Below are 13,553 nucleotides of genomic sequence, written 5' to 3'. Positions count from 1 at the left end.
TTAGGGTTTTAAAAGGCGCGGCAATCATCGGGGATCGATGCCAAAGACTTAAGTTTGGTTCCGATTTGGTGCTTCCTCATAAATTTAAGATGCGAGTTTGAAAAGTACAACGGACTACTTGCCCGAGGCGCACATAACAATGTTTTGTAGAAGGATGATCGGCTATGTGAACAACGATCAACTATTGATCCATTGTTTTCGTGATGACCCAATGGGAGCAAGCTGCTAGGTGGTACAATCAGTTGAGCCGTGCAAAGATCGGTTCATGGAGAGATCTTGCACAAGCTTTCATGCAACAATATAACCATGTGGTGATATGACGCCAGATAGGATCACACTACAAAACATAGAAAAGAAGCGAGTGAGAGTTTCAGCAAGATGCACAACGGTGGAGGGAAATAGCGATGCAAGTCCAGCCACCTCTTTTGGAAAAGGAAACGACCATGCTCTTCATTAATACTTTGAAGGCCCCATTCAAAAGTTTTTCTGATATGGTAATGGCAGGCGAGATGATTGAGAATGCCATAAGAGGTGGCAAGACTGAAGTTGGAAAAACTACCAAGAGGTCAGTTACAAAGAAAAAGGAGAATGAAGTGAACAGTATGAGCTCATACAATAGAGATCACTCAAGGTCAATAACTGTCAATCAACCAAAGGTGACTACGAGGGGGCAACAAGGTTCGACAAAGCAGGAATCAAGTGTAAGGCAAAATTTTGAAAAGCTCTAATTTACGCCAATCCTAATGTCATATAAAGAGTTATATCAAAGTTTATTTGATTCACACGTGGTGTCCCCATATTATATAAGGCCGTTGCAACCCCCATACCCCAAATAGTATGATTCAAACGCTCAATGTGATTATCATGCGGGAGTATCGGGGCATTCAATAGAAAATTGTACTGCCTTCAAGAAGACGGTTGAAAGACTCCTCGAGATGGGGATTGTGAAGTTTGATGACACCCCTGGTACAAAGAGTCCGTTACCAAATCACGATGATAAGAGCAAATGATTAAAGGACTCTGTCAAAGATAGAAAAATAAGAAGAGGATTAGTAGCATCGGATCCTGAGTAGAGAAACTTGTGAGGCATTCGTCCTTACAAACCTGGAAATGTTTTGAATGATTAGTCTGTAGAGGAACCTCTTGTAGTTTTTAGAGCTAATCTAGAGTAATATTCAAAACACGCTTGTTGCTTTAAGCCTGGAAGCAATTAAACCCCTTTTGTGAAATAGGCTTGTATCCTAAGTCTTTATTTCAATAAAATGCATCTTTTTGAGCAAATATTCTTTGATTTCATCTCATACGGTACAAATAATTGTTCTTAGATTCTTTTGTTCTTTGGAATTTATTTCAAATATTCATTTATTCTTCATTCATGATCATACCATACAAATAATCATCCTTAGAATCATTTATTTCTTTGAAATCTGCCTTCAGCGGGTCCCCAGATATCAATGATGTGAGTAACGCTGTCATTGACTCCGAGTCTCCTTTTGAGCAAAATATGGGCCTAAAGGGATCTCAACACTCTGAAGATGATAGAGATGTAGACTACTCTCTAATTTGTTAAGGATGGTAGAGTAAGATGAAAACAGATCCTCTCTTACAAAAAGACAGTAGACAGTAGGCCTATGACAAGAGAAAGATGCAAACATCGGAGTCTGCATTACCACAAAGGCAAAGCGAGACGTCATTGAGTCACTTCCTAGAATTTAAAGATTTTTTGCATGATCATATCAAGATACGCCTGGCTACTAAGATAGGAGGATGTTGCAGGGTTTTGAATGACATATGCTAATGGTTTTACGATGGCCAGGCTAATCATGAGATTTGGGTTCTGCTGACCCACCATAGAAAGGGATTGCATCAGTATGCTGTAAATGCCAAATTTATAGAGAGAAAATTCATGTGCCCCTTCATGTGGGGCATGGAGGTTATGGGCCGATCTCTTTGAAAGCTTCTAACCAATACCGATTCGCCTTTGGGGTCATCGTTTACCCCGCGAAAAGGATAAAAGTTGTTTCATATGCCAATGTCACTAGGTCGACAGTCATCAAATTTCAAAAAAGGGGTGCCAATAAAGAGTGTCAGAAAATCATGTCTAACACAGCTGTACAATATCAAAAGGTCGCAGTCTGTTTAAAGATTAGGCGTTATATGGCAAAGGTAGAGGCAAAGGCAAAGGCAAAGGTAAAAAAAAAAGAAAAAAAACACAAAAACACAAAAACACAAAAACATAAAAAAAATTCTAAAAAAAAAGCGAAAAAAAAAAGAGAAGCTAGGGCGAAACCCGCAAATGGAGCCTTAAGACTAAAAGGGATTCAAGTTAAAAACTCGAAAAGGGCAGCTCAAATTTGGATCAAAGTGGGGGCATACATTAGTCTTGCTATGCCTTAATTAACAATGAAGAAGTATGTTACGTCTTGGGGCATCGAAAAAGTACTCCGGATCCCCTAAACACATATTAAACTCAGAAAGGTCCTCAAGAAGTTGGTACAGAAAAGCTCAGGCTGCGATATCTGGGGCATCTAGCTTCCATTTTGCCCATTTTGAATTTGTTATCTTTGATTCTTCTCAAGATATGTCCAAATAAATTTTCTTCTTATTGCATTGCTATCTTTGATTAAATCATTCGTTTTGAGTTGATTTCATTCTTATTGCATTTGCAATCTTTGATTAATTTATCCATTTCGAGCTATGCTCATAATCAATTTCCTTCTTGTTAATTGTTTTGATCTTTTTCAAGCATTTTGCATTGAAATAATGATTAATGGACTAATAACACTTTCACAAAAGAAGTTTTGCATATTACTCTGGAAGTTTCTAAATAATACAAGAACCTGAAACAGGACTATTATTTAGAACTCACCAAGCCTAAAGGTTGGAAATATTATCTCTTTGGACTCTTTATTAGTTGAACTAAAAGACGAGACATTTCATCAGTGATACAACCTCGACAAATGATGAGTAATGTCAACCTAAGTGTAAAAGAGGGTCATTCTCGAGAAAAGAATTGATACTTTGCATTCATGTACATCTGGTCATTACACCTAGGGAATAGTGTAACAGATCAAACTGATTGAAGATGATACAAATACTATGCCTTTGAGTTGCAGCGGAATGGATGGAAGAAACCAAATGTTATTCCTCTGAAATTGCAGTAGGAGGCACAAACTTTATGTCCTAAAAGGTACAGTGGAAGGGACTCTAAAATTATAGTGGGGCAAGCTTTCCGAGCAAAATGTGATTGTTTCTTTGACTTTTCATCAAGAATACCGGTGAACAAGATGCCAGTAATGTCTGGCGGCGATAATGTCCTAATGAACAACGCACGATGATACCTTAGGCCTTTTTAAAAAGGGCTCATGACATTTCTACATTCATATAATAACACATCTAGTTAGGAGCATTTGATTCATTTCAATCATAGCATCCTAATTATTTGACACATTCATAACACATCTAGTTAGGAGCATTTGATTCATTTCGATCATAGCATCCTAATCATTTGACATAAGCATAGATATATGGAACTGATTCTACAGGTGATGTCCCTAGAATCGATGAATTCACAAGTCTTAACCCTCTAGCGGTAGGGTAACAGTGAAGATTTACTGATCTTAACCCCTAGCGAAGGAAACAGATCGAAGACGAAGGGTCTTAAACCCCTAATCGGTAGGGTAACAGATCAATTGCAGATCTTATCTCCTAAGCAAGAGGGAAACAGATCAAAGATGAAGATCTTAACCCCCAAGCAAGAGGGAAACAGATCGAAGATGATGGGCTTTAACCCCCAAGCAAAGAGGGTAACAAGCCAAAATTACAAGCCTTAACCCCAAGCAAGTAGGGTAACAGTCAAGATTTCTGATCTTAACCCCAAGCAAGAGAAATAGATCGAAGACGAAGGGTCTTAAACCCCTAATCGGTAGGGTAACAGACCGAATTGCAGATCTTATCTCCCTAAGCAGTAGGGAAACAGATCGAAGATGAAGATCTTAACCCCCTAAGCAGTAGGGAAACAGATCGAAGATGATGGCCTTTAACCCCCTAAGCAGTAGGGTAACAAGCCAAATTTACAAGCCTTAACCCTCTAAGCAGTAGGGTAACAGGCTGAAGATTTACAGATCTTAACCCCCTAAGCAGTAGGGAAACAGATCAAAGATGATGGGCTTTAACCCCCTAAGCAGTAGGGTAACAAGCCGAATTTACAAGCCTTAAACCCCTAAGCAGTAGGGTAACTGGCTAAAGATTTACAGATCTTAACCTCCTAAGCAGTAGGGAAACAGATAAAAAATGATGGGCTTTAACCCCCTAAGCAGTAGGGTAACAAGCCGAATTTACAAACCTTAAACCCTAGCGGTAGGGTAATGATCAAGATTTACAAATCTTAACCCCCAACCAAGAGGGTAACAGGTTGAATTTACAGATCTTAACCCCTTAAGCAGTTAGGAAATAGATCGAAGATGATGGGTCTTAAACCCCTAAGTAGTAGGGTAACAGGCTGCAAATTACAAATTTCTTTTTCCCTGAAATGGCATTGGAGCGGCTAAAAGCCACGGCAGATCTCCTTGAAGTTTCAGAGGATCTTTTCTTCCTGAAATGGCGTTGGAGCGGCTAAAAGCCACAACAGATCTCCTTGAAGTTTCAGCAAACCTCTTCTTCCAGAAATGGCATTGGAGAGGCTAAAAGCCACAGCAGATCTCCTTGAAGTTTCAGTGGAAGAAGATCAAAATAAGTCTTATCTCCCTGAAGTTGCAGAGGAGCAGACCGAAGATAGCAGATCTGACATTCCTGTGCTTACAGTGAAGCAGATCGAAGATTTCAGCATGGCATCCCTGTGCTTATAGGGAACAAGTTGAAAACAGCAGATTTGGCATCCCTGTGCTTATAGGGAACAAATCGAAGATAGCAGATCTGACATTCCTGTGCTTACAGTGAAGCAGATCAAAGATTTCAGCATGGCATCCCTGTGCTTATAGGGAACAAGTTGAAAACAACAGATTTGGCATCCCTGTGCTTATAGGGAACGGATCGAAGATAGCAGATTTGGCATCACTGTGCTTACGATGAAGCAGATCGAAGATTTCAGCATGGCATCCCTGTGCTTGTAGGGAACAAGTTGAAAACAGCAGATTTGGCATCCCTGTGCTTATAGGAACGGATCGAAGATAGCAGATCGACATTCCGTGCTTACAAAGTGAAGCGGATCAAAGATTTCAAAGATGGCATCCACGTGCTTATAGGAACAAGTTGAAAATAGCGATTTGGCATCCCTGTGCTTATAGGGAACAAATCGAAGATAGCAGATCGACATTCCTATGCTTACAAAGGAAGCGGATCAAAGATTTCAGCATGGCATCCCCTGTGCTTATAGGGAACAAGTTGAAAACATCGATTGGCATCCCCGTGCTTATAGGAACAAATCGAAGATAGCAGATCGACATTCACTGCTTACAAATGAAGCGGATCAAAGATTTCAGCATAGCATCCACGTGCTTATAGGGAACAAGTTGAAAACATCGATTTGGTATCCCGTGCTTATAGGAACAAATCGAAGATAGCAGATCGACATTTCTGTGCTTACAAAGTGAAGCGGATCAAAGATTTCAAGATGGCATCTCTGTGCTTATAGGAACAAGTTGAAAACATCGATTGGCATCCACGTGCTTATAGGAACGGATCGAAGACAAGAATCGACATTCCCGTGCTTACAGTGAAGCAGATCAAAGATAGCGGATATCGCCTTCCTGAGTTGCAGTGAAGCAGATTGAAGCCGTCAAGAGGCCATATTAAAGAAGATCAAGAACTCAAGACTCGGCGAGCCCTGGCAAAATTGGTCTTTTTGTAGTCTTTGCTCCATTCTCGTTACACGATAATGAGCAAAGAGGGGCAGCTGTAAGACCCAAATTTTGCCCGGGACCCAATAAAACTAAACCCGAATTAAACCTAGCCTATTATCCAGTTACAAGCCCAAACCCAATTTTGGCCCAACCTAATCCCAACCCAAACACAAAAAATAAATAAATAAATAAATAAATAAATAAATAAATAAAAACCTTGGCCACCTACTCCACCACCTTTGTTGGCCACCCACCTTGGCCACCAACTCCACCACCCTTGGCCACCTAAACCACCCCAACCACTCCACTTGTAAAATTTGGCTATAAAAGCCATTCAAGACTTTGTTTTTAGGGGGTGGGTTTTTGGTTTTTTGGAGGAGGATTGTTCTTTGTTTTGGAGGAGGTTTTTTTTTTGGAGGTGTTTTTTTGTTTTTTTAGAAAGAAGGTTGTTTTTGTTTCTTGGAAAGGCTAGTTTTTGAAGATTAATCAAAGATCAAAGCAAAAGAGGTTTCTTTTGTTTATTCTCATCTTTAGTTCTTTGTTTGTTTATTGTTTTCCTTTCAATTTTATTTTGTTATTTTTATACGAAAGTAAAAATAAAAGTAAGAAGCTTAATCATATTTTCATTACCGAAAAAAGGTTTTTTTTTGAGGTCCGCCATGATGTACTTGGTGGCGTAGATGATGTGACCTATGGGGTCCATGATGAAGTAAAATGGGACCAACGGCGGATTTAGAAAAGAGGAGAAAGAGAGTTGAGAGCTTTGTTTTATTATTTTATTATTTTTACTATTATTTATATTATTATTATTATTTCTCATGTATATATTATTATTTATATTATTATATTATATATGCCTCTCCATATTTATTTATATTATTACTATCATTATTGTTACTTCTATTATTTTTATTTCTAACTACTATTATTATATATATATATATGTATTATTGTTTGTATTATTATTATTATTATCACCCTATTGTTATTATTTTACTTTTGTATTCTAATATATTATTAATATTACTCATATTTTCATTATTTTTGCTATTACTATTATTATTATTATATATTAGTGTATATTTTATGTATATACATATATATATATATTTATATATAGTATTGTTTTTATTACTTTAATTTAATATTTTATTAAATTTTCTTTTTGTATTTCTATATTTATTATTATTATTATATAGTAGTGTGTATTTCTATTATATACATATATATATATATATATATATATTTATATATAGTATTATTGTTTACTTTACTTTAATATTATTCTTATTATCATTATATCCAACCCAATAATAATTCTTTCATAAAAGTAATATTCCGTATTTGGTAATTCGAGACAATCGTGCCCTAACTTATTGGGTTTCGATTTTTCTCCTTTAACCTAAATAACGGAATACTCTTTTAAATCGCGACATGAGTTTTGAAAAATGCTTATTCTCGGAGATACGAGGTGTTGTGCCCTAACTTATCGGGTATGGCATTTTGTTACCTCAAAATAAGATTTTTGCAAGTAAAGGCAATATTCGGTGTTTGAGAATTCGAGAAACGTGCCTAACTTACTGGGTTTCGATTTTCCTCGTTCACCTTAACTAACCGAATAACCTTTTGAAATACACGAATTTTTATATAAAAGGCAAGCTCGCTCTCGAAAATTCAAGATGTCGTGTCCTAACTTCTTGGATGTGACCTTTTATATTGTGAGACGAGAAGGTCCTTAACATTTGAGCATTTTCTTTACAAAGAGGGATCGATTTTAAATTTTTCAAGTTTTCAAATTTTCGACACTAAGACACTAATTAATCAACTAGGTACCAATTTTGGGCGATCGAGGGTGCTAATCCTTCCTCATGCGTAACCGACTCGAACTCATTTTCTGATTTTCGAGACCAAAAATTATCGTTTTAGTAAATCTTAACTTTTATTAAAATGATTAACTCAAGGTGATCCGATCACACCTAAAAAGATTGGTGGCGACTCCTGTTTTCGTTTTTTTTCTCCAAGTCGATACTTGTTTTTTTTTTAAAAAATAGTTACGACAATGATAAATATATTAATAATATGAATAATTATCTATTGAGTATATATCATATATATATATATATACGAAATCGGTGTAGTAATAAATTATACAAAAGTATTATATATAAAATTATTAATTCCCGTGAAATATTTGTATAAGATTGGGGAGAAATTTAGAGAATAAAAATTAAGTAAATTAATCTTCATGTGTTAACTTAATAATTAGAATATTTATCGTTTCAAGTGTAATTTAAATTGAATTGTATTAGTCATCATATTATTTAGACTTTTTTTCTTTTATAATTAAAAAAAAAGTGAATAAATCTGGGCTAAAGAATATTCAATAAGGTGGGTCCCATAGCCAGGCCACAGTCCAACAAAATTGCGGGTCGAGCAAAATCCGATCCGATGCACCTCGATTTCCGAATTCTGAAAATCTAGCAATTGAAGATAATTTTATTTATTTACTTATTTTTTATTATTAATTATTATCCAATCGATTCCCGTGTAGAATCGTCACCGTTTCCATGGCGATCTCGCCGTTGAAGGCGATGAACGGAGAGAGAGTCGTGGTTCTCATCTTCGTTCTCCGTGTTCTCTCCTCTCTCCCACTCGCCCTCCTTCCCCACGCGCTCTCACTTTCTCTCCTTTCCCTCTTCTCCCTCGTCGTCGAGATCCGCGTCGACAATTCTCCATCCCTCTTCAAAACCAGGTAAGAACAACCGAAAAAGAAACAAAAAAGATTTTCAATTCGAGAATTAGGGTTTTAGAGAATCTCAATTCGTTAAATTCTTTAATTTCTAAATGTTAAATTTTGAATTTTTATTTGTTTTGTTAGGCCAGGTGCTTCATCAGGAATAATATTAGGAGCAGTTACGTTGCCAACTGTAATGCTATCGAAATTGATCCAGCTTTCCAGAGCTGTCTCTTTGCAACAAATTGAGATTGGAGGTACTTCATTTCCGCCTCGAAAAAGATTCAAGAGCAGTTTTTTTAAATGACAAATTATGGATTCACTAATGAATTCTACAAGGAATTGTAGGGGATATATATATATATATATAATAAAAGTATGGATTACTTTGATGTTTTTGTGTTCTAAACTTTGTATATAGAGCTTGAACACATGACAATGCAATTTTGGGCTGCATCGGCTTGTAGCTGCGGTGTGCTTATATTCCTCTTCATAGTTACATGGTGTGCTGCCAACAAGAAGAATCCCCACTTCTCCTGTAGTGTTTGGGATGCGAAGTTTAGCTTAAGCTGTGTCATCTTATATTCGGCGGTTTGCTGTATATCGCTTGCCACAATATCTCATACTGGTGAGTTAGTTGTTCTGTCATGGTTCTATGTTTTCCAATTCATGCATTGGGTAAGCTGTGAAGGTTTAAATTAGCATTGGTTTCTTGCATTGAGTAACCAATGGTTTCCTTTTTATGCATACAGGATTTAACACAGCTTTAAAGTTACTGTGGTTGCTATGTCATGGATTTGCAACAGTTAAATTAATTCAACATCTTCTCTCTACATTCCCATTTTGTGCTTCAATCGGTTTGTTTCATGCTACTATTTCTTTATGTCAACTTTTATGACCCAAATGTTTGTTATTGAGCAAAATGGAAATGTTTTCTATGTCCCTTCATAATGCAGGGGAAGCGAATTTGGTGACTTCAGGTCTTGTACTCTATTTTGGTGACATGCTGGCATGTACTATTTCAAAGGTTAGAGCTGCTTTATCATACGGATACAGCATGCTATGGCTGAAATCTCCTGCAGGCTTAGCTTTTTAATGTTAACAACATTGTTAGAACAGGTTTGTAGATTGTTGATTCGACCAGAGTTGGTGTCCATACGATATGGAATTAAAAGAAGTGAGATAGGTATTGTTATCCAGGTACGGATCTTCAAGTGTTGAAACTTTCATAAATGGTCTAGCCAGATGGTAAGAGTTGTTTTTATATGCAGGGTGTGCTGCTTGGACTTCTTATTTTTTCAGCAGTATTTAAATTTCTTATCCACTTATGGGAATACTTCTGGGGAGCTAACAACTCTGAATCAAGAGAAAGAAAAGAAATTTGGAGATCTCTTATATTTTTGACTTCCCTTGGATTTATCATGATTGCAGTTGCACCATCTTGGATGATGATTGTCCTAGATTTTGATGTACATCCTGTACTATGGTATGACTTTGCTCAAATATTTTCTCATTACGACTTTTGTTTATCCCCTTCGCATTTGGTTTTTGTAATATAATCTGATATGGAGGTAAGTAGATGTTTATGAAGAGATTTTGGTGACTTCAAATTTAACTGTTTGGTGATGTATATAGATATTATTTATGTAATTGCTGGTTTGCTTGCCTTGGTATTTGATGATCCTATGTTGCTCTGGTGATGGATAGTGAAAGAAAACAGCAAACTGATTTATGCTAATACATGACTTTAAAGGAATTATTGTTATAAATAAAGATAGCTTGCTTTATCTCCAACTTTCCAATTATCTCATCTTTACATCATCTTTTTTTAACAGGATATTCCAGTTTATATTTTCGGAACCTTTTAAAAGACTTTCACTATGTATCTACTGGTTGGTTTTGATATATGCATCTGTCTTGAGGTTCTACAACATTTCTAAGAATAGTAAGATTGAGAGGATTCTTCTTCGGAAGTACTACCATCTGCTGGCTGTTCTAATGTTTTTGCCCGCTCTTATTTACCAGGTGAGCATCCACTTGAGTATCATGTATAAATTATTTAACAACTTTTTGCTTCTTCGTCCTTATACTTACTTGCTTAGATGTCATATTGACTTTATAAGTTCTTTTCCAGCCAAAATTTCTTGATCTAGCATTTGGTGCTGCTTTGGCTGTTTTCTTGGTATTAGAGATCATTCGAGTAAGTTCACTAAACTTGCAAATATTTTGTAGTTGACAATTTATCAAGTAATTATGTCGGCCGAAGTTGCTCTACTTTTCGTCCAAATGTTCACTAGTTAAGGATTTTAAAGGGTAATATTTTTGCAAGTGTCATAAATTAGCAACCATATCCTAGTCCTTACAATTTACAGTCAAGGTTTATGTTCACTAATGTACTGGGGAACTGCTGGTTTTTTAGAAGTTTCTTGGTTGATGTAACCTTTCCTTTGTAGCCAGGTTTGGAGAATTTGGCCTTTAGGGCAACTTGTACATCAATTTATGAGTGCCTTTACTGATCATCGTGACTCAGATCTTATCATTGTCAGGTATGAGATTTTAACCATTACTGGAAACTAAATTGCATATATTTGCTGCAAGCAATCCTGAATAAGGTCCCTTTTTTTGCTTATGTAGCCACTTTTCACTATTGTTGGGATGTGCACTTCCTATCTGGATGTCCTCTGGGTTCAATGATCGACCTCTTACCCCTTTTGCTGGAATTTTAAGCCTTGGCATTGGAGATACGATGGTGAGTGTGATTATTATTTTTGCCATTGTGGCCTTAAATTTCTTGGATGTTTGTTCTTCTCTACCACTTCTTCTCTCTCCATCTTCAAATAATTTTGCTAGCATGTTCTTTACTTTTTACTTAATAAAGAAAATGGTCGCATTATGATCCTAATTATTATTTCTTGCTGATATTGTGCTACATGTCACAATTATTATGATGTTTTCACTTGCTGCTCTTTTGGTTTTCATTGATGTCAAATTTGGCTCTTGAACTAAAATCTTTTACAATTTTGGATTTGCTCAATATCAAATAATTGACAGTATGAACTGCTTACATCCCCATGCAAACATGGCCAGTGTTTCTAAACCTAGGCAAGCATTCTACTCCGAGCCAATCCAAAAAGAGAGAGAAGGGGAAAGTCTTAGCGATTTTATAAAGGATTAAAAGAACCACAAAATAATTTGAAACATAATTGAGAATTAGCAGAGGTATAAATATGAAAAGGTCTAAGAAGTAATAAAATTGGCTACCTGCATGGTGCTCCTTCCAAGTGGATCATAAATATGTGATCATTTTGCTTTTATGCTTAGGCATCAATGGTTGGCCACAAGTATGGTGTCCTTAGGTGGAGCAAAACTGGCAGTTAAGGATTTTCTTTCTTTATCTCTACTTTTATTAATTTTTAATGCTTAAGCTTTCTTTTGAGGGGCTTTATGACATACCTGCTAATTCTAGCAAATTTCTTACACTTCAGAGAAAACTATTGAAGGCACTGCAGCTGGTATAACATCTGTCCTTGCTGCTTGCTCTGTTCTGCTTCCACTTTTGGCAACCACCGGTTACGTTCTAACTCAGGTCTCTCTCTCTCTCTCATCCTACATGTCTCTTCAGGATGTTTCTGTTATTATTATATGTGCATATATAACCCTGCTGTTCTGTTACGTGAATTGCATATATAACACTACTATATAGTTCCAAGGGCATGGTTTAATATTTGGATTATTAATACATAATGGATATGGTGAGTCGTGACGACCCAAATTCCAATTTCCACAGCATTGGTTCCCTATTTTCATAGCCGTGACCACAAGTGGTTTGTTGGAGGCCTACACAACGCAACTCGATAATGCTTTTATACCACTTGTCTTCTACAGCCTTCTTTGTCTGTAAGTGCACACTTCGACCTTCAAAAAGATACAGGGATGGTTACAAACAAATCCTTCCCCACATGCTTCCATTTGGAGGCTTTCTTAAAAGGAAAAAAATTCATTTACTAGAAGCTACTAACCGCGGTCAGGGAATCCAAAGAGCCTGTTGTATGGCATGCCATTTGTAGTGTCAAATTAATACAGAAATGCTTGGAAGATGAGGCATCAAAAAGAGGTGGGTTGCAACATAAAACGATTGGTTTGTAGAGTTAAAAGATTGTTTAGTGCAAACTTATTACATGAATAGAATTACTTTTACGTCATATATTGTGTCATTGTAATCTTTTGAAAACAATTTTTGCTAACATTACTATTAGTATTTAGGGAATCTTGCTGCAATCCACAATCATTTTAACAAGTCATGGTGCAAATATTATTCATAGCTTGTTTGATGTTTCCCCTAATTTCATTTATTGAATCACTTTGAAACCAACATTTTGTTTTATTTCCTGCCTTCCATTGGATAAATGATCTTCAAGTTTTTGTACTCTATACGAAGTTTTTGTTAAATTTAAGTTCGTGACCTTTTTCTGTAATATAATTACCAAATTTTGTATTTTTCATTTCAAAATATCATACAACTCGTAACAGAAAAAAAAAATCATAATATTAAAAATTGGAGTCTGAATTTTGAAATATAAAAAATAAGAAAAATTTGAGGGATTAATCTCAAATGTAGTAAATGTCAATAACTTCGGCCTATATTAAAAAAAAAATCGGTTCTGTTTATCGAAGATACTTCGGAATGATCTAGGAAGCACAACTTAAAGACATATTGTCGGTTATTGATTATTTTTAAATTATTTAGTGATAAAGAAATATTTAGTTTCCTAATGACTTCTAGCTTTTGAATTTTTCCATTTTCAAATTTTTATCCATTTAATATTGTATCTCCACATCACTTAAATATTATTTTATAAAATATAGAATGAAGTACGTGCTATTCTACCACACATTACCCAAAAATAAACATAATCTCAGTTCCATATCATCATCACAAACCATAACAAAAATTAAAAAAAAAAGGAATTAGTATGAAA

At 35.9% G+C, this 13,553-nt stretch overlaps 1 protein-coding gene across 2 annotated transcripts; it reads left to right on the top strand.

Moving 5' to 3' along the window:
* Window positions 1-8,210: 8,210 nt before the first annotated feature.
* LOC108483714 (dolichol kinase EVAN) lies at window positions 8,211-12,871 on the top strand. 2 transcript variants are annotated; one of them, XM_017787270.2, is made up of 14 exons: window positions 8,211-8,592; window positions 8,719-8,831; window positions 8,996-9,202; window positions 9,327-9,431; window positions 9,531-9,601; window positions 9,694-9,774; window positions 9,846-10,060; window positions 10,410-10,599; window positions 10,709-10,774; window positions 11,032-11,120; window positions 11,209-11,323; window positions 11,896-11,947; window positions 12,060-12,160; window positions 12,460-12,871. In XM_017787270.2, exons 1-14 carry the CDS (start codon window positions 8,408-8,410, stop codon window positions 12,580-12,582), a joined length of 1,713 nt encoding a protein of 570 aa, XP_017642759.1. In that variant the 5' UTR covers window positions 8,211-8,407; the 3' UTR covers window positions 12,583-12,871. The 2 variants fall into 2 exon arrangements, with proteins under 2 accessions (XP_017642759.1, XP_017642760.1); XM_017787271.2 differs by having other exon boundaries at window positions 12,362-12,871.
* Window positions 12,872-13,553: the final 682 nt, after the last annotated feature.

Source organism: Gossypium arboreum, chromosome 1, assembly GCF_025698485.1.
Source record: "Gossypium arboreum isolate Shixiya-1 chromosome 1, ASM2569848v2, whole genome shotgun sequence".
Lineage (NCBI taxonomy): Eukaryota > Viridiplantae > Streptophyta > Magnoliopsida > Malvales > Malvaceae > Gossypium > Gossypium arboreum.
The sequence above is the reverse complement of the archived record's forward strand: the minus strand, read 5'-3'. Positions and strand labels throughout refer to the sequence as shown.

What these genes read in the sequence shown, in the direction of transcription:
- LOC108483714 (XM_017787270.2), top strand. Translation starts at nt 8,408, where the DNA reads ATGGCGATCTCGCCGTTGAAGGCGATGAACGGAGAGAGAGTCGTGGTT. An exon ending in GCAACAAATTGAGATTGGAG is followed by an intron (nt 8,832 to 8,995) that starts GTACTTCATTTC and finishes CTTTGTATATAG; the next exon opens with AGCTTGAACACATGACAATG. An exon ending in TGGTATTAGAGATCATTCGA is followed by an intron (nt 10,775 to 11,031) that starts GTAAGTTCACTA and finishes CTTTGTAGCCAG; the next exon opens with GTTTGGAGAATTTGGCCTTT.